Source organism: Muntiacus reevesi, chromosome X (assembly GCF_963930625.1).
Source record: "Muntiacus reevesi chromosome X, mMunRee1.1, whole genome shotgun sequence".
NCBI classification, from domain to species: Eukaryota; Metazoa; Chordata; class Mammalia; order Artiodactyla; family Cervidae; genus Muntiacus; species Muntiacus reevesi.
Genome location: NC_089271.1, coordinates 51155934 through 51182133, shown reverse-complemented (window position 1 = coordinate 51182133; position 26200 = coordinate 51155934). Strand labels below are relative to the sequence as shown.

Here is a 26200-nt window from a genome sequence, read left to right as displayed (position 1 = left end):
CTCACTCTTCTGATCAGTCCTCCGTGCCCACGAGGCTCCCACGGTCACCAGGGAGACTCTCCGTCCTTAGCGATGCTCCCTTCCTCCCCACCGGAGCAACCCCTGCCCACGGTCCCGCCCCGGGCATCAGGAAAGACCGCGCCCCTCATGGTGTCCTGTTTCTAGCATTCCTCCCTGTCAGCACCCTCAACATGACGTCCTGTCCTCCAGCTCCTTCGCAGTAGTGCCAGGGCACTGATACCACAACCTCCTGGAGACCTCCAGCTCACCGACCACGCGTCCTTTCACACCACGCGCCAGGCCCCTCCGCGATCGGCTGAGCCAGGGCTGGAAGCTGTCCCCCGCAAACACACTTCTCCCCCGCAAACACACCCCTTGTGCTCCTTGCACCCTCCCGCCTACCCACTCCCTGCCTGTGTCTGAGCACCTGAGCATAGAGGAGAAAACTTTACAGAAGTGTTTTCTCTTAAACCCATGGCCGGAGTAGACCGCTGTTCAGTTTCACGGTCACCTAGCTACACTCCTACACTACACACTAGGAACCTTCCTCCATGCTAATGACCCCCCGTGGGATTTCTCAAGTTTCCCAGTCCCAGTCTGCATGTTGCTGCCCTGGCAGTCTGCTGCCCCTCTGCACGCCTGCTCCTGACTGCACCCAGTCCCTCACCTCTGCCTGGGATCCCATGCCTTGCACCTTCTCAGGGACATTGCACCTGCAGTTATCACTCCTCTCTCCTGAACCAGCACCTGCTCCCTCTACATTGGAGCGTTCCACAGCAAAGGGGGAAACCCACCGTCTTCCACCACCCTCTTCTGCAGCTACTGGCACATCACCGGTTGCCCTTCAAAGCAAAACTGCTTCAAATTCGGCTGAGATAGTCTCTCCTCAGCCCCCTTCGGTGGAGCTTTTGTCCCAGTCACTCCACTGTAACTGGTCTCGTCATGGCCATCATTAATATCCATTCTTCCTGATCCCGCAGACACTCTTCAGTGCCCATCTTAGCCAACATCTCAGGCACCTTAGGCATATTTGACTCTTGTGTTTTTTAGCCCTCTGTTTTTTTATACTCCAGGATGTGGGGCTTATGTGACAACAGCGTCTCCTAGATGTACTCGACAAGGTACACATTCTACACTATGCCCCCTTTGTCCTGGATAGTGTATGGGAAGTCTTGGGTCAAATGAAAGACAAGCCAAAGAAAAGAGCGTCCCAGTCACAGCGGGGGAACGGACCACAGAAGCAGAGGCAGGCAGAGGTGAGAGAGCTCAGACAAGGGAGGTGTGACAAGAAATGAAGAGGAACACCACCACCCCATTCACACTTGAGACTCACAGGGGGCACACTGCGCCATGACCCAATGTTGTCTTTGGGCAGAATCGTGGCTGTAGTTAAGAATTTCGTTTTCTGGAGCTGATCTTGGTTCCTGCTGCGGTGCAGGTGAGATCCAAGGGAGGGCTCTGCATCACCCGAGGGAGAAATGTGGAAACGGACTGAACCCAGACGAAGCCTAAGCAGGCAATGGGCTAGGGGACCTTGCTGCTGAGGCTGAGGAGTGGACGTCCCCGCCCGGGGATGTGGAACCTCAGAAATAAAATAAGAGAACACAGGAAACAAGACAGAAATAGAGTCAGAGACACAGAGAACACACTGGTGGTTACCAGAGGAGGAAGGAGTAGGGAGTTGTATAAAACAGGGAACGGATTAGGAGATACAAACTTCCAGTTATAAAATAAGTCATGGGAATGGAATGTACATACAGGGAATATAGTCTATAACCTTGTAATAAATCTCTGTGGTGACACATGGGAACCAAACTTATCATGGCAATTCATTTCATAATGTTTAAAAATATGGAATCACTTTGTTGTGCACTTGAAACAAATATAATATCATATATCAATCTTGGGCCTCCCCAGTGACTTAGTGGTAAAGAATCCTCCTGCAATGCTGGAGCTGCAGGAGGCATGGGTTGGATTCCTGGGTTGGGAAGATCCCCTGAAGGAGGGCGTGGCAACCCACTCCACTATTCTTGCCTGGAGAATCCCATGGACAGAGGAGCCTGGTGGGCTACAGTCATGTGGTCGCAAAGAGTTGGACATGACTGATGTGACTTGGCATGCACGCACGCATGGCAACTTTACTGAAGAAATAAAGAGTGGGGACCCTGAATGGAGGATGCCAAGGTCTGCGGGTCACTTTTTCTCTGGCGGCCTATGTGACTCTGAGCAATCCCCCTAACTTCTCTGTCCTCTGCTTTCTCACCTCATCAATTAGGATTGAAATCGTCCAAAATGATGGGTCTCTGAAGGAGGATTAAATGAGGTGACAGAAAGAAATACATTGAATGTGGTCTGATACCTGGTAAAAGATGAACAACCTTGAAATGCCATGTTAGCCCTGCTAAACGTGCCCACACTGACTAAATTCATGCCTCTGAGTTTCAAGAAGAAAAGCTCCCTTGGAGCTGGGAGACAAGTCCTGCAAGATGGGTTGAGCTCTGAAACTCTCTGATGAGATCACAAGTTCAGACTCCAATAAATATACCTGTTCTCAAGCGCCTCTGTCCACAGAAGACTCATGGATTTCTGCAGAAATATAGCTCTGGGGGCTAGCTGAGAGCACAGACCGACAGACAGCAGAATTCATTTTCACTTCTGAAGAATCTCACAGGCACCTGCTGACTACACAACATTGGGCTCCGAGTGTGGGGAGGAAAAGTACATTTCATCACTCATGTCTCCTGTAATGAAAAGGGAAGCTATTTGTTATTAAGAGAAAGATGTTTGTGAATCACAGATCTGAAAAAGGTCTTATATTCAGAATACGTAAGGAATTTTAAAATTGCAAAGGACACAATGTAGTGAAGGAGGACAGATCCGTGTGCCAGGGATTGGGGTGTGGGAGGGGAAACCAGAAAGGGCATTTTTAGGGTGATGGACGGGGCCTGTGTCCTGGCCGTGGTGGTGATCACTGGAATCTCTCCGTGTGTCAGAGCTCAGAGAGCTGCACACCCAAAGACAAGCAGGCCAGGAATTCCCTGGTGGTCCAGTGGTTAAGAATGTGCCTGCCATATAAAATTAACATACAGAAACCCCTTGCATTCCGATAAACTAATAAGGAAAAATCAGGAAGAGTAATTAAGGAAATAATCTCATTCACCATTGCAATGAAAAGAATAGAATTCTTAGGAATAAATTTACATAAAGAAACAAAAGACCTGTATACAGAAAACTATGAAAAAAAAAACTGATGAAAGAAATCAAAGATGACACAAACAGATGGAGAAATGTACCATGTTCTTGGATTGGAAGAATCAGTATATACTACCCAAAGCAATCTATAGATTCATCACAATCCCGATCAAACTACCAAAGGTACTTTTCACCGAACTAGAACAAATAATTTCACAGTTTGTATGGAAACACTAAAGACTCGAATACCCAAAGCAATCTTGAGAAAGAAGAATGGAACTGGAGGAATCAACCTGCCTGACTCCAGGCTCTACTACAAAGCTATAGTCATCAAGACAGTATGGTACTGGCACAAAGACAGAAATATAGATCAATGGAGCAAAATAGAGAACCCAGAGATAAATCCCCACACCTATGCACAGGATATCTCTGACAAAGGACGAACAAATATACAATGGTGTAAACAAAGTCTCTTCAACACGTGATGCTGGGGAGAATGCTCAACTACGTGTAAAAGAATGAAACTGGAGCACTTTCTAACACCAGACACAAAAATAAACTCAAAATTGATTAAAGAACTAAATGTAAGACCAAAAACTGTAAAACCCTTAAGAGGAAATCATAGGCAGAACACTCTCTGACATAAATCACAGCAAGATCCTCTATGACCCACCCCCAAGAGTAATGGAAATAAAAACAAAAATAAACAAAAGGGACCAAATTTACCTTAAATGCTTTTGCACAACGAAGGAAACTATAAGCAAGGTGAAAAGACAGCCCTCAGAGCAGGAGAAAAGAATAGCAAATGAAACAACTGACAAAGAATGAATCTCCAAAATATACAAGCAGATCATGCAGCTCAATAACAGAAAAACGAACAACCCCAGAAAAAGTGGGCAAGAGACCTAAACAGACATTTCTCCAAAGACATACAGATGGGTACCAAGCACATGGAAGAGATCCTCAACATCACTCATTATTAGAAAACTGCAAATCAAAACCACAATGAGGTATCACCTCACACAGGTCAGAATGGCCGTCATCAAAACGTCTACAAACAATAAATGCTGGAGATGGTGTGGAGAAAAGGGAACCTTCCTCCCCTCTTGGTGGGAACGCAAACTGGTACAGCCACTATGGAGAACAGAGTGGAGATTCCTTAAAACACTGGGAACAGAACTGCCACACGACCCAGCAGTCCCACTGCTGGGCATACACCTCGAGGAAACCGGAAGTGAACAGACACAGGTACCCCAATGTTCACAGCAGCACGATTCACAACAGCTAGGACATGGAGGGAACCTAGACGTCCGTCGGCAGGTGAATGGATGAGGAAGTTGTGGTGCGTGTACACAATGGAACATTACTCAGCTATAAAAAGGAAGACATTTGAATCTGTGCTAATGAGTTGGATGAACCTGGAGCCTGTTATACACAGAGAAGTCAGTCAGAAAGAGAAAGACAAGACTTCTATTAATGCATATTTATGCAATTTAGAAAGACGGTAGCAACGATTCTACAGCAGGGAAGCAAAGGGGGCAGAGACATACAGAACACACTTTTCAACCCGGTAAAAGAAAGTGAGGGTGGGATGATTCGAGAAAATAGCAGTGAAACATACACATTCCCATATGTAAAACAGATGACCAGTGCAAGTTCAATGCATGAAGCAGGGCACCCAAAGGCGGTGCTCTGGGATAACCCAGAGGGATAGGGTGGGGAGGGAGGTGGGATGGGTGTTCAGCAGGGGAGGACACATGTATACCTGCGGCCGATTCATGTTGATATATGGCAAAAGCCATCACGATATGGTGTAGTAATTATCCTCTGATTAAAATAAATTAATCATTAAAAAAATAAAACAGAACCCACCTGCCAATGCAACGGGGCAGGTGTTCAGTCCCTAGTCCAGGAAGATTCCACGTGCCGCAGGGCAACTAAGACGGTGTGTCACAACTACTGAACCCACCTGCTTCAACTAAGGAAGCCCTTGAGCCTAGAGTCCATTCTCCGCAACAAGAGAAGTCTCTGAAATGAGAAGCGCATGCACCGCCACTAAAGGGTTGTCCTCCTTCTCCACAACTAGAGAAAGCCTCGTGCAGCAACAAAGACTCAGTGCAGCCACCAATAAATAGATAAACAATAAGAAAGAAAACCGGGCCAATCTTACTGTGTGTTCATTTGAAAAATCCAATGGTAGGTACCAAAGTAGGTGCATCTCTCTATATTCTTTGAATGATCATTATCTTGGGTGAAGCTAACAAAAATTACATCACAGGCTGTATTAAAATTTTAGATCAGCTTCCCAGGCACTGCTCTTTTCTAGAGAGCTACGTTTCTCAGAAAACTGTTACTTAGGAACTTTAGTCACCGGAACTGGGGCCTCCACCACACACAAGGGCAGAAAGCAAAAGACATGAGGAAGGCACTGTTCAAATCCATGAGTTTATGAGTTGCCTGTGACCACAGGCTAGGATGAACACACATCCCAGAGTCTCCTCACATTTCAGGAACTGAAACCTGTATTTCAACCACTTAGTTCAGTTCTTTAAGGCCACTGCTATCCCCTTAAACAAAGACTTGGTGTGAAACACTTGGAAAATGACCTTAACCCAATTCACTCCCAACCTCTTGCCACATGTCACAAGGAGTCTGTCATGATATTTCCTCACCTAGAAAGCCAATTTTCAGATAAAGAAAAGAATTCAAACTCACACACAACTTGTGAAGAAATACTGAGATTTTAGAAACTGACCCACAACTAACCCATGGTTCATCATTCTTTCCTTTCTTCTCCCTCCATCCACTCTGAGAAATGAATATTTGGCCATGCTGTCTGATTTGCCCACCAAGGTGCTCATACCACACACAGGATGTTGTTACAAGTGAGCCTATACACAAGGCATTGACACCAGCCAACCCTACTGAAGTCGGCTACCTGGGGAGCAGGGAGGTGGCCGGGGCAATAAAGTCATCATCTCATTTCCTTCATCACCCTACCCCATTTCATTCCCTGCAGTCACCTGGACCAAACGAATAAAGATCTCGCACCAAATCGCTGCTTAAATGACCACTGCCTCAAGTTTCCTTCATTATCTCACGAGGCTTCTGAGGCCAGGGAACAGATTTGACCTGAGATGAGTAAAGCTAGAGAGACAGCCCATTGGCCAGAGATTCTGTTTGGAAGGTGATGTCTCTCAGTGTACTCTTTACGACCCCATGGACCAAGGCCCGCCAGGTTCCTCTGTCCAGGGGATTCTCCAGGCGAGAATACTGGAGTGGGTTGCCATGCCCTCCTCCAGAGAAACTTTCTGACCCAGGGATTGAACCCAGGTGTCCTAACTCCCCTGCATTGCAGACAGATTCTCTACTGCTGAGCCCCCAAGGAAGCCCATGACAAACCTAGACAGCATATTAAAAAGCAGAGACGTCACATTGCTGACAAAGGTCTGCAGAGTCAAAACTATGGTTTTTCCAGTAGTCATGTACAGATGTGTGAGTTGGATCATTAAGAAGGCTGAGAGATGCTTTCGAATTGTGGTGCTAGAGAGATGACCCTTTAGAATCCCTCGGACACTAAGGAGAACTACTCTGCCCATCCTAAAGGAAATGAACTCTGAATACTCACTGGAAGGACTGATGCTGAAGCTGTAATACTTTGGCCACCTGATGCGAATAGCTGACTCATTGGCAAACACCCTAATGCTGGAAAAGATCGAAGGCAGGAGGAGAAAGGGGGAGACAGAGGGTGAGGTGGTTAGACAGCATCAGCAACACAATGGACATTAATTTGATCAAATTCGGGGAGACAGTGTAGGACAGAGGAGCCTGGCGTGCTGCAGGTCATGGGGTCGTAAATAGTCGGACATGACTGAGCGACTGAACAACAACCACCACCTCCACCTTCCCTTGGAAATTCCCTAAGGTGCGACCACCCCACTCTCAGCAGGGCTAAGAAGCTTTCTGTGTGTGTCAGTGGTGAAGGCTGAGACTTCTGTCTTCACACACTCAGCGCCCCCTGCTTAGGGTTGATGGCGGGTCCTTAACACTCATCACTCCCTCCCAGAGCTCAGACCAGGGAGCCATCTCACAACAGTCATGGAGCACCCTCCCCTGCTACAGAATTGGGAGTTGTATGTCTTTACCCCTCTCAATGTGATTTCTTCCTTTACATTCACTTCCACATTTCTTCCTTGAGTCACGAATCCAACCCTGCTCATCCCCTACTGGTCCCTCTAAGAAGCTGCACCTGCATCTCTAGCCCATCTCTAGTACCACATGCACAGGGAGGGTGCATGTTCGCCCTGCGCCATGTATCTTCTTTCTCCTTTCTCTTCGGAATGTGTGGACTCCCAGATATCACAAAAGGGCTCCAGATCACCCACAAAGGGGCGGTGCTGCAGGGGAGGCTGTGACTCTCATCCACAGCCTGGGTCAAAGCAGGACTGTGTTATAAGCGTCACAAGCTGCCGTGCCACAAGCTACCCGACTGCATCATGGGAGCCAAAAGAGCCAAGGTCTGAAAGTCCTAACACAGACATTTCCGTGGACAGAACACCAGTGTCTTCCTTGGCACCTGTGAGCTGTTGTTTGGTTTGGGCCTATGGCGTCACTGACCTTTTTCACAACGCTTGCAGGCTTAGCTAGCCTTCCATCAGGACCTCTCTGCTCCCCACAGCCCCCCACCTGCTGTACCACAGACATCACTTCTGAGTTCAGTGCGCCGATTGGGTTATCACTTTGCAGGGATACCAACAGAACTTTTTTATGCTGAAACCTCAAGACACCTGAGGAGAACGAGTCTTCAGAAAGTCCATTTTTCAATTATAACAGAAAAACTGCCTATGTAACAATGAAGATACAACAAATTACAATACTAATAAAATGTTATTTGGAAATTATCTAGAATGTCACACTTCAGAGAAAAAAACTTAGGATGTGGTCTATTGCCTTCCAGGTTTTGATCTCTGCATTTAAGAAAATCACGAGATGGGGGAGGTAATGTCTTCATGATATTGTATCTGTTGCTCTGTCTGTGTGTCATTATATTATATTTATGGTTATGCTACTTTCCATAATGATGAGGGTGCTCCACTAATGTTGGTCAGAGGAAACACTGTTTAGACCTCGGTATGGACCAGGAATGGTTCTCTGTGATGTGTGCAGGTTGACATGACACCCCATGGTCTTTCACGCACTTAGGAGACAGTCTTCAATCCATACTGAGATCCATAGTAATGTTTCATGCGGATGGACATGCTGATCTGCCTTTTGATCCAGAGTACGCCAGACACTGCACTGTATTCCAGATTGTGGTCAGATCCCACACCTGGCCGTTTCTCTCTGGCCTGGGCACCAATCTGACTCAGCTCTTGCCAGCTAGGTGACTTTGTGCAGATGCATTCACCCGTTAACATCTACGTGTCTCTGCTCCTCAGCTGACAAAAGGGATGATAGCATTACAGATGCTTACCTCACAGGGTTGCTAAGAGTACTCAAAGACTTCATTATGCGTATATGTACGGAGAGCTACGCCCGGTGCAGAAGGGGAGCACTTCTTCCTGTATCTCTTCACTTCTGTTTCCTCTTGTACTAGCAGCCCCCTGTCCCTGCCCCCACGCGTTCACCTCCCCCACCCCTACTCTGCTCTCTCTCCCCTGTGTCCCTGTCCTCAGAGTCTCCATCCCAAAACAGAGCTGAACATCTCCTCACGACTTACCCCAGAAAATACCCATACCATTGCCCTTGGATTAAACAATCATGAACATTAGCAGAAAAAATAAGAAACACAATAAACGGGCAATGTTAAAACTACGTAAGAAATAAAGCATTACTTATGCAAGTCTGACTACTAATATTTTCATACCTTCATCAGATTCAGATCTTCAGAATTTAATATATGAGAATTAGACTTGACAAAACAATGACAGAAAAGGTAATGCAATGTGGTTCCTTAAATAAGACCTAACAAAATGGGGGTACATAGTGTGGGTTGAGAAATTCAATATAATTAGGATGTCAGTAGTCCCCATACACATCCATCAATTTCCATGGAATTTCTTCAATTTCCAGTCAGAAATTCCAGCAGGAATTTTTTTACACATAGACTAATTGAGGATAAAATTTCTGTGGTAGGGCAAATGAACTAGATTAGCCAAATGATTCTGAAAAACAACTGTTGGAGGCGTAACACTAACCTGAAATTTACTTTGCAGCTTCTACCAAAAGTTGTAAGCAACTAAGTGTCTATGAAGGGATGAATGGATACAGAAAACGTGGTGACACGGGTCTGAATGGCCACCTTCAGAAAGTCTACAAACAACAAATGCTGGATAGGGTGTGGAGGAAGGGGAACCCTCTTACACAGTGGATGGGAATGGAAACTGGTAGAGCCACTACGGAGAACAGTGTGGTATTCCTTTATAAACTGGGAATAGACCTGCCATGTGATCCAGCAATCCCACTGCTGGGCATACACCCCAAGGAAACCAGAAGTGAAACAGACACATGGACCCCGATGTTCACCGCAGCACTGTTTACAATAGCTAGGACATGGAAGCAACCTAGATGCCCACTGGCACACGAACGGAGAAGGAAGTGGTGGTACATATACAATGGAATATTACTCAAGTATAAAAAGGAACACACTTGAGTCAGTTCTACTGAGGTGGAATAACCTGGATCTTATTATACAGAGTGAAGTAAGTCAGAAAGAGAAAGAGAAATACTGTATATTAACGCATATATATGCAATTTAGAAAGACGGTACCAATGACCCTACATGCAGGGCAGCAAAGGAGACACAGACGTAAAGAACAGACTCTGGGACTCAGTGGGAGTGGGTGGGATGATTTGAGAGAATAGCATTGAAACATGTACACTACCAGATGTAAAATAGACGACCAGTGTCAAGTTCCATGCATGAAGCAGGGCACCCAAAGCCGGTACTCTGGGACAACCCAGAGGGATAGGGTAGGGAGGGAGGTGGGAGGGTGGTTCAGAATGGGGGGATATGTGAATCCCTATGGCCAATTCATGTTGATGTATGACAAAAACATCACAATACCGTAAAGCAATTATCCCCCAATTAAAACAAATTAATTTTAAAAGAGAAAATGTGGCGATATATACAATGGAATATTATTCCGTCAGAAAGAAGAAAATTCTGCCTTTTGCAACAACATGAATGGACTTCAAAGGCTTTATGCTAAATGAAAACAGTGAAAGAGAGAAAGACATACATTGTATGTTCTCACTTATATGCAGAATCTAAAAAATTCAAACTTACAGAAACAAGCGTTTAGAATGGTGGTTTCCAGGGCCTGTGCAAAATGTTGAATACAGGGTACAAACTTCCAGGTATGAGATGAATAGGTTGCGTGGATCCAATGTATAGCATGGTGAGTATAATTAACAAAATGGTATAATACAGTGAAAGCTAAGAGGGTAGATCTGAGATGCTATTTCCTCAACAATTTTTTAAAAGGATTATGTGAGGGGATAGAGTGCCAACCCTGCTGTGGTAACCGTTTTGCAAAATATGTGTGTATCAAATCATCACACTGGCATCTTATACTTACAGGTTATATGTCAATAATACCTCAAAAAAGGTGGAAAACATAAGAGAGTCCTGACTGTTTCCGGTGGCAGAGCCCTCAAGCTATATTCTGTGTCCCTCTGACATCTCCCCATCATTCTTGAACTTCCCCTTATTACTGACATGACAAGGTGAACCAGGCTCATTTATCCTTTCCTTCCTCAGCCTGGGAACCCGTCATTTAGTGGAGAAAGGGGTTCAGAAGCTAGGATCTGGGGACTGGTGTAATTATTGCCGTTGGAATGTTGCTGTTTCCAGTAACTTGGGAATATATGAGTGTACACAATCACACACACAAACACATAGACACACACCTATTGTTATATATCAGTCTAGCAACATATGCACACCTATCGCATACAAGAAGTATGCATGGAGACCTTTAATCCCAGGAGAATTCTTCAGAAATTGTTCTAGTTTACTTCCTTTCCATACTGGAAATTCCCGTTTCCAAAAATGACAGACGTGGCTCTCAGCATTCTTATGTATTTGCTGAGTTGAGGAACCCAATGCATACAAGTGATCCCTCCTCCACAAAAAGGTCCTCCTCACAATCTATGCGGAACCATCCCTTGCCCTTGACTTCCACACCTCACTCAACCTTGAATCCATGAAGCAGTTAGCCTCCTTCCCACCCAATCCCCAGGGATATCCTTCTTTCCACCTTGGGCTCTGACTCCCAAGGCAGGGATGCCCCTCTACACATACACATGCCTTGCCTGGAAACACCGAATGGCTTTAGGACTGACGTGCTCAAGCACAAAGAAGGGAAGGGAAAGAAAGGGTAGGGCCAGCAAAAGGTGACTATGTCCTAATACAGTCAGCCATTCAATGTGAACTGGGCCAAACCCAAGCAATGGGATGAAGCCATTCTTTTTATTTTCCCCCTCTTTGTCCTCCAACTTCCCTTCCTGCCTCTGTCCTTTGCCCCAGTTTCTTTTTCTTCTTAAGTCCTGCCCTCTATCAAGAGTACCAATGTTACGAGGCATGATTCCCACATTATAACTGATCTCTGCTGCTTGGTTGACATTCAGTGTGACATCCCGGCAGCTGGGATACTCAAACTCTCTCTCTCTCATGATGGACCAGAAGGTCTCACTCCTAATTTCAGGGATAGATAGGAGAGAAGGTGCAGGGAACACGTTGGAGCCCTCAGTCCTTCATCTGTGAAATGCGGAAGATCACAAATTGTGAGAGAAACAGAGACAGCAGCAACCAGACCCCTTTCCATGAGTGCTACATGTCAAACCAAGTGCATCACAGGACTCCTTGACATTCAGGAGCACGCCAAGTAGATTTCCATGCCAGGACAGTTGCATTTGTTGTTCCTTCTGCCTGGAATGCTCTTCCCTTAGATAACCCCATGGCCTGCTCCCTCACTTCCTCCAGATCTCTGCTTACTTGCCATCTTTCAGGGAGATTTTCCCTCCTTACCTTGAATAAAATGATATCATCATACCTACATATACCCTTTCCCCTGATCTAGCATTATCTTTCTTCATAGTGCCTGCCACCCTTGATTTGTTTACTGACCACCAAGTCTGTCAAAGGAGAGACTTGGTCAGTTCTGTCCTGTCACAAACTCCTCCAACAGTGCTCATGTATATGACAGGTGCTCAGAAAACATTTGCTGAAGGAGTCTGAAGCGAGGCCCTTTGCACACATCGCTAACATGCACAGGTACACTGCAAGACCCACACTGGCCCCACTGTGTTAATTATGATACATACTGAGATTCCAGGAGACAACTGATATGCTCAACAACACACAGCACGTCAGGTTCCATGTCTTGGAGTCATGTCTGCTAGCTTCCGAACCCTCAGTTCCCGGACAGAGACCTCACAGCCAAGAACATAAGAGGTTTTATTTCTGACACAGAGACTCCAGACAGCTCAGATAGATACCCAGAGACACCAAAAAGAGCTCACTGAATCTCTGCACAGAGAGCACACAACTCCTCTCAGACCCTCAAACAAAACTGAGACCATAACCATACACGCTGTGACAAAGACCCTCCAAACAGACCAAAGTCTTTCAAGACAGAAACAAATGAGAACCGCACAGATACTTCACACCACGGAGACTGACTCCCAAACCACTCGGACACTTACCAACCTAATACAAAATCCCTAAACGGAAAGAGAACTTTATTAACTCAAGAACATCATATAACCTTTAGATAAAGTGCCCAGACAAACGGAAAACCTGCACCCTGTGCATAGATCCCCAAGCACCTGAGACTTTACACCTTTAGACAAACCCATCATTAAAGCAGCTCAGAAACATCACAACTTGGGACCAGAATCAAAAACTCAGAGGTCTCACAATCTCGGGTGCACACGCCTACACAGAGATCTCACACCCAGGAACTGAAAGGCCAGAAAGCTCCAAGAGTGCACACCCCGGAATACAGGCACACACATCCTAGGGGGTTTGTACTATGGCTCACAAAATCCACTCGGATCAAATATCCCATCAGTCACGACCCCGCCCAAAGGCTCAAGGAGATCAAATGTACCCAAACAGCACCTGTTTTCACACGGAAAGATATACAAGCCCAGGCTCGCTGACACAGGTTAGTCTCCAGGGAGAGACATCAAAGTCAGAGACCTCTCCCTGGACAAGAATTGCATGCATTTGTGCGAATGACCGAGGGCTGCCACATGCTCCAGACTGAGCGAGAGCTAAACAAGACCGAAACGCCGTTCCCATACACAGCCAGCGACTGCGCCAAACCTCGCCACTAACCAGGGCAGCTATTCGACCCCTTCGGGAAAAGCAATGCAACTCGGAGAAAAACTGTATGCTCTAAAAAGCCGCGAACGGCAACATGCCTCTCGTCCTCAGGTCCAGCTCTGCCATCCCAGTGCCTGTAACAGCCAGCCAGCCAACTGGAACTGGGCCGGAGACGAAGCAGGGCGGGACTCGCGGGACTTCGGGCGCCTATACGCGCCCCGGAAGAGCTCATTCCGGCGATCTCGCGGAGACCAATCAATACCCAGAATGCTCCCTGACGCCAGACCCCAAACAGGCAGCCCATCTTGCTCCGTAGCGGTCCCCCCTTGGATGTAACCATGTAGAAACGAAGGGGTGGATTGGAGAAGTGACGAGGACAGTTGCAGCTTCATACCGGTGTCCACTCGGACTCGCATGCAGCGGGAAGCCAGAATGGAGCGAATGGGGATGGAGCCAGTGGTGCCATGGGTGCCTCCGCTAGGAACCCTGGTCGATGCCCGACGCGGTTTAAAGGTACTCTCTGTGTTGTCATAGGCCCTCTCGAGTGGTACCTTCCAGAGTGGGTGGTCTTATCGCTACCACTGCGTGGTACATCCCAGGACCGAACTGTTTCATCTGGCGCGCCCTTTGGTGGTGAGACTGGGGAACAGCCGATGTAGATGCCGGTGGACCGTTAGAGGATGATCCTCCAAGGGTGGAAAGGCAAAGTTAGGATGAAAACCCCACCAATTGCTGCAATCTTGGACTCAGAAAAATGTCTCCATAAACTGAAGATTACGTCTGTAGTGGCCACTATCATAACAGGAAGCAAGGAAAGCATTTTCTGTGTGCTGGGCATTGTGCTTGTTTGTGCTTTTCTGTTTAATACAGAGCAGGTCTCAATGGGGAAAGCCAGCCACAGTCCCCCAACGGGCAGGGGAGAGAAAGCTTCGGACTGGGATCTGAAGGTCTGGAGTGGGGAAGGCCTCTGTCGTTGACTGCGAGTAATATGTGAGAAGGACAACAGGACTTTCCATTCTGTTCGGAAAGGGGTCAACCCCGAGGGGACGCTAGGATGCTGCATAGGTGAGATAAAGACCATGGCTTTGTCACCATCTTGTCACCCCTGAATATGTTTCCTAGCAGAACCCTCAGCCTGTCTAGCTATGCCTCTGTCAACAATTTAAATTTGCTTAATCATTCCGACATTCTTTCATCCTCTCCACAGTTTCTGTCAAGCACAACTATGTGTGTTAGAAAACAGAAAATCAACCTTGGCTTCATGGAACTTACATTGTGTTGGGGTCATACAGTCCCAAAAGGTAAGTAATTTATCGGGTGTTCATAATGGCTGTGGTTAACATTAAACCGGGATGGTGAAATAGAGAGAGGGGATGATATCTAGAAAGAGTAGCCAGAGACCTTCCTTCTAAGATCGTGACATTTGAGCAAAAGCCTAGAGGAGATGCATATCTGGGAGAAAAGTGTCCCAGACAGAGTTAAAGCCAGTGGAAAAACTGGGGAGTGGAACTCAGTGTAGAGTGTATGAAAAGAATGAGGAGGGCTATGTGACTGACACAGCATGATGGAGGGAGAGCCGGGAGATCCGAGGAGAGTCGTGATGAGGGGCGGGTCCCTTACAGCATTCTGTCCACAGGGAGGACTTTGACTAGATCCACCGGAGGGTTCTTACCAGAGAAGCCCCCAGGGTTCTTTCAGAGGCTCAGATCACACAATGATTGTTGAGGAGCTCTAGATTCATCCCAGGAAATCCACAGACCCTCTGCAGTTGAACATGCCTTTCCTGGAATCCCGTACACTCAAGGGAAATCCCCCCTACTGCTCCCAGTGGACATCCGTGTCAACTGATGATACCCTCAGGAGAGACAGAGGAAGGACCCTCACGGTATGAGTGAGGTCACAGTCAGTCTCGTAAAGGCAGAAAGGGAGGGTGTAACACGCACAGAGATGTCAGGGAGAAAGACAAAGATAGAACATTGGACAGGAACAGAGAGACTATTTCTAGCAGCAAAGGATTCCCAATTAGCACCCACCCATGGGCCCCATTGCTTTTTCGATGATCCCGCAGATGTAGGCCATTTCATCTCTGGTTCCTCTGCCTTTTCTAAAACCAGCTTGAACATCTGGAAGTTCACAGTTTACGTATTGCAGAAGCCTGGCTTGGAGAATTTTGAGGATTACTTTACTAGCGTGTGAGATGAGTGCAATTGTGCAGTAGTTTGAACATTCTTTGGCGTTACCTTTCTTTGTGTTTGGAGTGAAAACTGACCTTTTCCAGTCCTGTTACCACTGCTGAGTTTTCCAGATTTACTGGCATATTGAGTGCAGCGCTATCACAGGATTTGAAATAGCACAACTGGAATTCCATCACCTCCACTAGCTTTGTTCGTAGTGATACTATGCCAAAGCCTTTGACTGTGTAGATCACAATAAACTGTAGAAAATTCTGAAAGAGATGGGAATACCAGACCACCTGACCTGCCTCTTGAGAAGCCTGTATGCAGGTCAGGAAGCACCAGTTAGAACTGGACATGGAACAACAGACTGGTTCTAAATAGGAAAAGGAGTACGTCAAGGCTGTATATTGTCACTCTGCTTATTTAACTTATATGCAGAGCACATCATGAGAAATGCTGGGCTGGATGAAGCAGAAACTGGAACCAAGATTGCCAGGAGAAATATCAATAACCTCAGATATACAGATGACACCACCCTTATGGCATAAAGTGAAGAGGAACTAAAAAGCCTCTTGATGAAAGTGAAAGAGGAGAGTGAAAAAGTTGGGTTAAAGCTCAACGTTCAGGAAACTAACATCATGGCATCTGGTTCCATCACTTCATGGCAAATAAATGGGGAAACAGTGGAAGCAGTGTCAGACTTTATTTTTGGGGGGCTCCAAAATCACTGCAGATGGTGATTGCAGCCATGAAATTAAAAGACGCTTCCTCCTTGGAAGGAAAGTTATGACCAACCTAGACAGCATATTAAAAGGCAGAGACATTAGTTTTCCAACAAAGATGCATCTAGTCAAAACTATGGTTTTTCCAGTGGTCACGTATGCATGTGAGAGTTGAACTGTGAAGAATGCTGAGAGCCAAAAAATTTATGCTTTTGAACTGTGGTGTTAGAGAACACTCTTGAGAGTCCCTTGGATTGCACAGAGATCCAGCCAGCCCGTCCTAAAGGAGATCAGTCCTGGGTGTTCATTGGAAGGACTGATGCTGAAGCTGAAACTCCAGTACTTTGGCCACGTCATGTGAAGAGTTGACTCATTGGAAAAAATTCTGATGCTAGGAGGGATTGGGGGCAGGAGGAGAAGGGGAAGACAGAGGATGAGATGGCTGGATGGCATCACCAACTCGATGGACATGAGTTTGAGTAAACTCCAGATATTGGTGATGGACAGGGAGGACTGGCGTGCTGTGGTTCATGGGGTCGCAAAGAGTCAGACACTACTGAGTGACTGAACTCAACTGAAGTGATGGGCCCCCAGCCCTGCTACTGGATGGGGTGCCTATCTCTACAGGAGAAAAGAAGCTGCTCCCCCTCCCTGCACCCCCCCCCCACCAGGGACTGTCTCTAGGAAATGACTCAGTTGCCCATGCCCTGGCTCTTAATCATACTCTCTTGGCACACATCAGGGTCCTCTGCCCTGATCAAGATATGGAGATGTTCCTGTCATGGGGAGGCTCGTACACAGGGTCCCTCAAAATCTGTCCAGCCCTGACTGCCCTCCTGCTGACCTCAGTTCCAATGAATGCTTTAATGGGAGAAAGAGAGCGAGGGATCGTGGCGTTTGTGGTGGAGCCTCATGCAAATTGGTGAATGTGAGGTTTCTCCCCACCTGCTTGGAGGCTCACCTTTGTATTTTCCACCACCACGTCCCCAAGGAATGTGCAGATTACATTTGATGCATCAGGTAAGCAGCTGGGTGTGTGATGGGGAGACACAGAACATATCCTGATAGACAGTCACGGGGTCCTTGTGGCCCTGTGCCAATGCCCCCCTCCCTTATTACCTGGCCAGGGTTCTGCTGAGTCTTCCCTGCCTCCTCCAAGGAGCCCAAGCCTGCATCCAGTTCCTCCTGTCCTCATGAGCCGAGACCCTCCATCTGCACTGAGCCTTGGGCTCCAATCTGCAAATGTTGGCCTCTTTGTCGTGGGTTGGGCAGATTGTCTGAGTGAGTGTGTGTACACAGTTTTTTCACAGGGCCCCTATCAAGGGTGGCAGTGTTTTCAGGAAGTATTGTTCTTCTCAGTATTGTTACCGTGAGCTCCTGTGTACTGCACATGACTTGCCCTCCCTGAGGATGGAGCCACAAGATTTCGTCTCTGTAGGGAGGCATGGTAGAAATCATAGCAAATGTGATATCATAGGTCTACTTCTAAGACCCATGAGAGTGGGGTCCATCCAGTGTTCCTCTTAAGACTACTCTCATATGCAGATCCATGATCAGCTTAGAGACCCAACCCTCTGGACAACCACCCCTCCCCCCCAAATAGTTCAGAGACTTCATGCCCGGGACAGAGATCCACAAACAGTTCAGAGAGCACTCATCCTGGACAGCAACCCAAAACAGCTTAAGTACGTTACACCTGAGGACACAGACCCTAACCATCTTAGACAGTTCCAACCCTCAGTTCAGTTCAGTCATTCACTCGTGTCCAACTCTTTGAGAGCCCATGGACTGCAGCATTCCAGGCCTCCCTGTCCATCGCCAACTCCCCGAATTTACTCAAACTGATGTCCATTGAGTCGGTGATGCCATCCAACCATCTCATCCTCTGTCGTCCCCTTCTTCTCCCACCTTCAATCTTTCCCAGCATCAGGGTCTTTTCAAATGAGTCAGTTCTTCGCATCAGGTGACCACAGTATTGGCGTTTCAGTTTCAGCATCAGTCCTTCCAATGAATATTCAGGACCGATTTCCTTAGGATGGACTGGTTGGATCTCCTTGCAGTCTAAGGGACTCCAAGACGACATTTCAAAAGCATCAATTCTTCGGTGCTCAGCTTTCTTTATAGTCCAACTCTCACATTCACACATGACTACTGGGAAAACCATAGCCTTGACTAGATGGACCTTTGTAAGCAAAGAATTGTCTCTGCTTTTTTTTTTTTTTTTCATTTATTTTTATTAGTTGGAGGCTAATTACTTCACAGCATTGTAGTGGGTTTTGTGATACATTGACATGAATCAGCCATAGAGTTACATGTGTTCCGCATCTCGATCCCCCCCCCCACCTCCCTCTCCACCCGATTCCTCTGGGTCTTCCCAGTGCACCAGGCCGGAGCCCTTGTCTCATGGATCCCACCTGGGCGGATGATCTGTTTCCCTATAGATAATATACATGCTGTTCTCTCGAAACATCCCACCCCTGCCTTCTCCCACAGACTGTGAGATGGATGAAACTGGAGCCCAATATACAGAGTGAAGCCAGAAAGATATAGATCATTACAGCATACTAAGACATATATATGGAATTTAGAAATATGGTAATGATAACCCTATACACAAAACAGAAAAAGAGACACAGTTGTCTCTGCTTTTTAACATGCTGTCTAGTCTGGTCGTAATTTTTCTTCCAAGGAGCAAGTGTTTTTTAATTTCATGGCTGCAGTCACCATGTGCATTGATTTTGGAGTCCCCCAAAATAAAGTCTGTCACTGTTTCCCCATTTACTTGCCATGAAGTGATGGGGCCAGATACCATGATCTTAGTTTCCTGAATGTTGAGCTTTAAGCCAACTTTTATACTCTACTCTTTCCCTTTCTTCAAGGGACTCTTTAGTTCTTCTTTGCTTTCTCCCATATGGGTGATGTCATCTGCATATATGAGGTTATTGATATTTCTCCTGGCAATCTTGATTCCAGCTTGTGCTTCTTCCAGCCCAGCGTTTCTCATGATGTACTCTGCATCTAAGTTAAATAAGCAAGGTGACAATATAGAGCCTTGAGTTACCCCTTTTCCTATTTGGAACCAATGTGTTGTTCCATGTCCAGTTCTGGTTCTTGCTTCCTGTCCTGCAAACACATTTGTCAAGAGACAGGTCAGGTGATCTGGTATTCCCATCTCTTTTAGAATTTTCCACAGTTTGCTGTGGTCCACACAGTCAAAGGCTTTGGCATAGTCAATAAAGCAGAAGGAGATGTTTTTCTGGAACGCTTTTGCTTTTTCTATGATCCAAAGGATGTTGGCAATTTGATCTCTGGTTCCTCTGTCATTTGTAAATCCACCTTGAACATCTGGCCTCAGGTAAATTCAGATCCTTAAGACAAACAGCATTACTCAAGCCAGTTCTACAAGTCTTAAGTTGTAACCACTGTGGTTGCTGACCTAAAGTGCATTCTGAAGGAATTTAGGGTGAAAAACAGTATGAGGCACACTGTTCCTGGACAAGTTGGCCTTTTTAAATTTACCGATACCTCAGGAAAAGGTTCAGTGACCCTAGATTCTTGCATCTTCCACACACAGAAAAGCGTGAAAATAATGAACTTGTGACATCTGATCTCTGTGTTTCACAGCAATCTTTAACCAATGTGCACGCCTGACTGCATGTACTTCCTAGGCAACAATCATACTGACTTCTCTGCTACCTCCTCCAAGCAGTTTCCTCAGAAGTAACGGAGGAGCTGTGTCCTGGGTTGTAGTTCCCAGAAGACTCCAAATCCAACTTAAACTCACATCTCTCCTTTTATATGCTTTTCTTTAAGTAGACACTACTCTAGCTCACAGCTCTCCTTTAGCTCAGAGGCTTCACCCCTCTCCCCCAGAGCCTACAGCCTGCACCCTGGGACACAGAGCCCCACATCTTTCCCTCTGGGCTGCTGTGTTGGCATTTGCACTGAGTCTCTGTTCAGTGAACCCCAAGGGAGAGAGGCCTCCAGTCCTGCAGTCCCTGCAGTCTGCATTCACCAGCATGTCATCCTGAGGAAGGCAGATTCATCCTAGGGGTGGCGATTGCCTGAGAGCTGAGGAGTTCTGAAATTGATTTCCCATGTCTGGGTCCTCAGAATGAACTTAACTGATGCTGGTCACCTCTGGTCGTGTTGACTTTGTATTGTGCCCCACGGGAGGGTCAGAGTGAATCCCAGATCCACAGAACGAGTCCCAGGGACCTGGTCCTCTCTGTCATGTCTCAGCACACACGGTGCGCTCCTGAATTCTGGAGATAGGAGAGGTCTTCCCCTCACTGTGCCTGTGACAGCTCCCTTACATCCCTCTAATCATTTGTCATTTTCCAGAGTCCCTCTCCTGGTGACAGCTGCCACAAATCCTCTCTATCCCCAGATACCCACCCTCTCCCCTCACCTTCCACCAGGCCTCCCTCCCACTCCAGGAGCCTCTTTAGCCCCTCTCCTAGCCCTGCTCACAGGGCCTCAGTTACATTGTCACCCCATTTGTGGCCTCTCACCCAGCACCCGCACTGCCTCAGACGATCCCCTGAGGACCTTGCCTGCTCCCTGCATTCTGCAGGACACCTCTGTCCTGCCCACACACAGGTGTCTGTCTTAAAGTCCTGGTGAGGGCTGAACTGAAAATCTCTCCAGGATCCAGGGGAAATCCAGACCCAGACCAGGCGTCCAAGGCACTTCCCTCAGGGCTTGGGGGAATGGGAGGGTGTCTCTGAGAGAAAGAGCTGAACTCGAGGATCCTGGACTCACCCCTCATCCTGCAAGGGTGACAGGGTTTTCTTCAAGTGAGATGGCACCTTAGAAGTGCTTAGGACACTGCAACTCAGAAGATTGATTGCCTAAAACTCAGAGATGCGCCCACGGATGCCAGCTGACTCCTAGAGTGACCTCACTAAAGCAGTCACTGACTGGGGAAGCGTCTCCAGCCTGTTTACTGGGCAGTGAACACTCCTGGAGACTGGGTTCCACTGGTCCTCCAGTGCTCAGGCCCAAGACCCCCACTGTGAACTCTTGCCCATCAACCTCAGCAGCTGACTCTGTGAGCCCTGGTCTGATCTGGACTCTCTGTCCCTGTACCCCGTGAGAGCCTGAGCCTGTGTTTTCCACGTGGTCTTCCCAGAGTGGTCTGGGATTCCTTGCCTCCCAAGCCCCCAACCAATGACTGCTGCTTGTGTATTCAAATCTGCAGGGGGTGGGCATGGCCAAAATGGGGCTGGAGCATCCTCCTGGACATCTGAGAAAGGGGACTCCCCTCAGTTCAGGTTTGAGGCCTGAGTCGCCAGGGTAGCATCCTCCCCATCTGTGTCAAAGGGTGCGGTTGGTCACCCTGGGCAGTGGTGGACGGTTTGTCCTTCCATCCACAGTACTTGCATTGTTACCCAATGAAACCTTCTCCCCTGTAGTACCTTCTACTTCCTGTGGTTGTGCTTCCCATCTCTGTAGCCACAATGGTGTGTTTGTCTCACACCTCACCTTCCAACACCCCCAGGAGGTGAGACCCCCATGGGGAGCCATTTTTCACTCAGGCTTGTTGATCCTGGCTGGGACCGGACTATTTGCATTTCTACCCATGCTCAGCCTCCGTCCTACACCACTGGTGAACTCCAGGATGAGCAAAGGTCGAAGCATCCTGTTCACTGCAGTGGAGTGTCTGGTTCCAGAATGATGTGACGAGGTAGTAAACAAGCTTTACTTCTCCTGCTTTACTGATGGACATCAGCTTTGCTGATGGACAGCATTTTGGCAGTATCTATGAAAGTGAAAAATCCTTACAAAATCCTTGTCCTTGTTGATTTAATATTGAGAATCAATTAAGTTAATATACCACATCAGTAGAATAAGGGCAAAAAACCACATTATGATCTTAGTAGCTACCTAAAAAGCATTGGACATAATCAGCATCCGTTCAAAATAAAAAGACTCAAACTAGAAGGAGAAGGCAGCATGTTCAATCCAATATAAAACATCTATGAAAAGCCCACAGCTATCAACATACTTAATGGTAAAAGGCAGAAGTACTTCCCCTGAAAATCATCAGCAATAGAAGGATATCATCTCTTACCACTTCTTTTTTTTTTCTCCTTTTTGTAGCTTTATGTAATAGAAAAAACAGGGATTTTTTTTTTGTTTTTCATTTATTTTTATTAGTTGGAGGCTAATTACTTCACAATATTACAGTGGATTTTGTCATACATTGACATGAATCAGCCATGGAAATACATGTATTCCCCATCCCGATCCCCCCTACCACCTCCCTCTCTACCCGATTCCTCTGGGTCTTCCCAGTGCACCAGGCCCGAGCACTTGTCTCATGCATCCCACCTGGGCTGGTGATCTGTTTCACTATAGATAATATACATGCTGTTCTCTCGAAACATCCCACCCTCGCCTTCTCCCACAGAGTCCAAAAGTCTGTTCTGCACATCTGTGTCTCTTTTTCTGTTTTGCATATAGGGTTATCGTTACCATCTTTCTAAATTCCATATATATGTGTTAGTATGCTGTAATGTTCTTTATCTTTCTGGCTTACTTCACTCTGTATAATGGGCTCCAGTTTCTTCCATCTCATTAGAACTGATTCAGATGAATTCTTTTTAATGCCTGAGTAATATTCCATGGTGTATATATACCACAGCTTCCTTATCCATTCATCTGCTGATGGGCATCTAGGTTGCTTCCATGTCCTGGCTATTATAAACAGTGCTGTGATGAACATTGGGGTGCATGTGTCTTTCAGATCTGGTTTCTTCAGTGTGTATGCCCAGAAGTGGTATTGCTGGGTCATATGACAGTTCTATTTCCAGTTTTTAAAGAAATCTCCACTCTGTTCTCCATAGTGGGTGTACTAGTTTGCATTCCCACCAACAGTGTAAGAGGGTTCCCTTTTCTCCACACCCTCTCCAGCATTTATTGCTTGTAGACTTTTGGATAGCAGCCATCCTGACTGGCGTGTAATGGTACCTCATTGTGGTTTTGATTTGCATTTCTCTGATAATGAGTGATGTTGAGCGTCTTTTCATGTGTTTGTTAGCCATCTGTATGTCTTCTTTGGAGAAATGTCTGTTTAGTTCTTTGGCCCATTTTTTGATTGGGTCATTTATTTTTCTGGAATTGAGCTTCAGGGTTTGCTTGTATATTTTTGAGATTAATCCTTTGTCTGTTGCTTCATTTGCTATTATTTTCTCCCAATCTGAGGGCTGTCTTTAATCTTACTTATAGTTTCCTTTGTTGTACAAAAGCTTTTAAGTTTCATTAGGTCCCATTTGTTTATTTTTGCTTTTATTTCCAATATTCTGGGAGGTGGGTCATAGAGGATCCTGCTGTGATTCATGTTGGAGAGTATTTTGCCTATGTTTTCCTCTAGGAATTTTGTAGTTACTGGTCTTACATTTAGATCTTTAATCCATTTTGAGTTTATTTTTGTGTATGGTATTAGAAAGTATTCTAGTTTCATTCTTTTACAAGTGGTTGACCAGTTTTCCCAGCACCACTTGTTAAAGACGTTGTCTTTTTTCCATTGTATATCCTTGCCTCCTTTGTCGAAGATACGATGTCCATAGGTTCGTGGATTTACCTCTGGGCTTTCTATTCTGTTCCATTGGTCTATATTTCTGTCTTTGTGCCAGTACCATACTGTCCTGATGACTGTGGCTTTGTAATAGAGCCTGAAGTCAGGCAGGTTGATTCCCCCAGTTCCATTCTTCTTTCTCAAGATTACTTTGGCTATTCGAGGTTTTTTGTATTTCCATACAAATTGTGACATTATTTGTTCTAGTTCTGTGAAAAAGACCATTGAAAACAGGTGTTTTATGTATCTCCCAAATGCTAGAGATTTATTTAAAATTTTTTTCTTTTTTTCTTTTTTCTTTTTTTGGATTTTATCATAGATTGACATGAATCAGCCATGGAGTTACATGTATTCCCCATCCCGATCTCACCTCCCACCTCCCTCTCTACCCGATTCCTCTGGGTCTTCCCAGTGCACCAGGCCCAAGCACTTGTCTCATGCATCCCACCTGCGCTGGTGATCTGTTTCACTATAGATAATATACATGCTGTTCTCTCGAAACATCCCACCCTCGCCTTCTCCCACAGAGTCCAAAAGTCTATTCTGTACATCTGTGTCTCTTCTTCTGTTTTGCATATAGGGTTATCATTACCATCTTTCTAAATTCCATATATATGTGTTAGTATGCTGTAATGTTCTTTATCTTTCTGGCTTACTTCACTGTGTATAATGGGCTCCAGTTTCATCCATCTCATTAGAACTGGGAAGACCCAGAGGAATTGGGTGGTGAGGGAGGTGGGAGGGGGGATCGGGATGAGGAATACATGTAACTCTATGACTGATTCATATCAATGTATGACAAAACCCACTGAAATGTTGTGAAGTAATTAGCCTCCAACTAATTTAAAAAAAAAGAGGCATTTTCTCTAAATAAATATATTGATTCAATAGCAGTGTAGCTGGTATGAGACATGGCATCCATTCTAAGGTTGGTTTGTAAAAGAGGACTGAGAAGGCTACACTAAGTCATAGTATGTAGTGACAACTATGCTCCTTGCTGTGTGTGATGACAAAGAAAATAAGCCAATATTCTAGTCATGCAACACCACAGAACTCAACACCAGACTCTGTCACATAGTCAGGTAGCCAGTCCCTAAAGAACAATGCAGGGGCTACAGGGCCACACAGTGTACCACTGAGTTGTTAGTTTGGCTTGTCACCTTTTTATGGGCTTGACCAGTAGAGAGACAATGAACCCAAATTGATTCCGTTTCTAACTTACAGACAGTACAGAAGCAATATGCCCCTGGTGTCAGTTGCCTTGTCCCTAGTCCCACGGTTTGACACTGAATTGGAAGGCCTCAGTTACAGGCACTGCAGGTGGTGGGTCTCTGCCAGGAAGGAACCCACAGCTGTGCCCTGTGGATTGAGCAGCTCTGTAGTCCACACCTGTACTCTCAGTTGGGTCTAGGGAGACCATCCTATGTTCAACCAAAACCAGAGGTGGATGAGTAACAACCTTGTGTCAGCCTCCAGCTGGAAAAGGAGGCAGGTGAGAAATGGCCTCATAGCAGGTCTTCACCAGGCTGCTTATCTCCCCTTGCTGCTAGAGCAACCTGAAGTTTTTCTGCCAAGATTCAAGTCAGCCCGCAGTTTAGCCTTGCCTACGTAGCCTCCGTGTGGACGTGCAAGGTCACCAGGCCACCAAGACAGAGCCACACCCCTACAAGTCTCAAGACTTTATGCATGGTGCTACAAAAATGACACCTATTATACTGACTCCTCCATGGAGGAGATGCTTTTCTTGTCAGTCATTAGAAAATATTCCTTCATTTAGTACACACACATTGATTCCTAGCGTGTTTCAGGACGTATCTGCAATGCTCAAAATGACCAGTGATGTGAGGTGGATGATGGGAATATCACACTGGTGGACAAGACAGACACATGAACAGAAAAGAAATGCAGAGGAGAAACACAATGAAGAGGCCTAAGGGGGAAAAAAAATACCCTGAGTGGAGTGGCCAAGAAGCAGGAGGAAAGCTAGAATATAAGGTTCATTGTAAGAGTGAGAGAGGTTAACTGAACTTCCCACATCCAATGATAACCACTGCTTTCACATACAGATTTTGTGACATTAAAGCTGTTGATATCTTTACCTCTGCTATGGACTCAACTCTGTCTCCCACCAAATTTGTATATTGAAGTGGTAACCACCAATGAAATAGTATTTGAAGATGAATCTTTTGGAGAC

General features: G+C 46.2%; 1 protein-coding gene and 1 long non-coding RNA gene across 7 annotated transcripts in view; one reads left to right on the top strand and one right to left on the bottom strand.

Moving 5' to 3' along the window:
* LOC136153860 (uncharacterized) overlaps positions 1-26200 on the bottom strand; it is a 198999-nt gene that overhangs the window by 53740 nt on the left and 119059 nt on the right. The gene's annotated exons all lie outside the window — the stretch shown is intronic.
* LOC136153845 (P antigen family member 3-like) overlaps positions 13675-26200 on the top strand; it is an 87001-nt gene continuing 74475 nt past the window's right edge. The window contains exons 1-4 of one of the 6 annotated variants that reach the window (XM_065915963.1): positions 13675-14038; positions 14396-14590; positions 14733-14826; positions 15640-17444. Coding sequence is in view for 4 of the 6 variants with exons in the window: in XM_065915966.1 (XP_065772038.1) it covers positions 14751-14826 (76 nt within the window). In the remaining 2 variants the exon portion in view is untranslated. The remainder of the gene's footprint in view (positions 14039-14395; positions 14591-14732; positions 14827-15639; positions 17445-26200) is intronic. The other 5 variants (XM_065915964.1, XM_065915966.1, XM_065915965.1 and 2 more) reach the window with 5 other exon arrangements.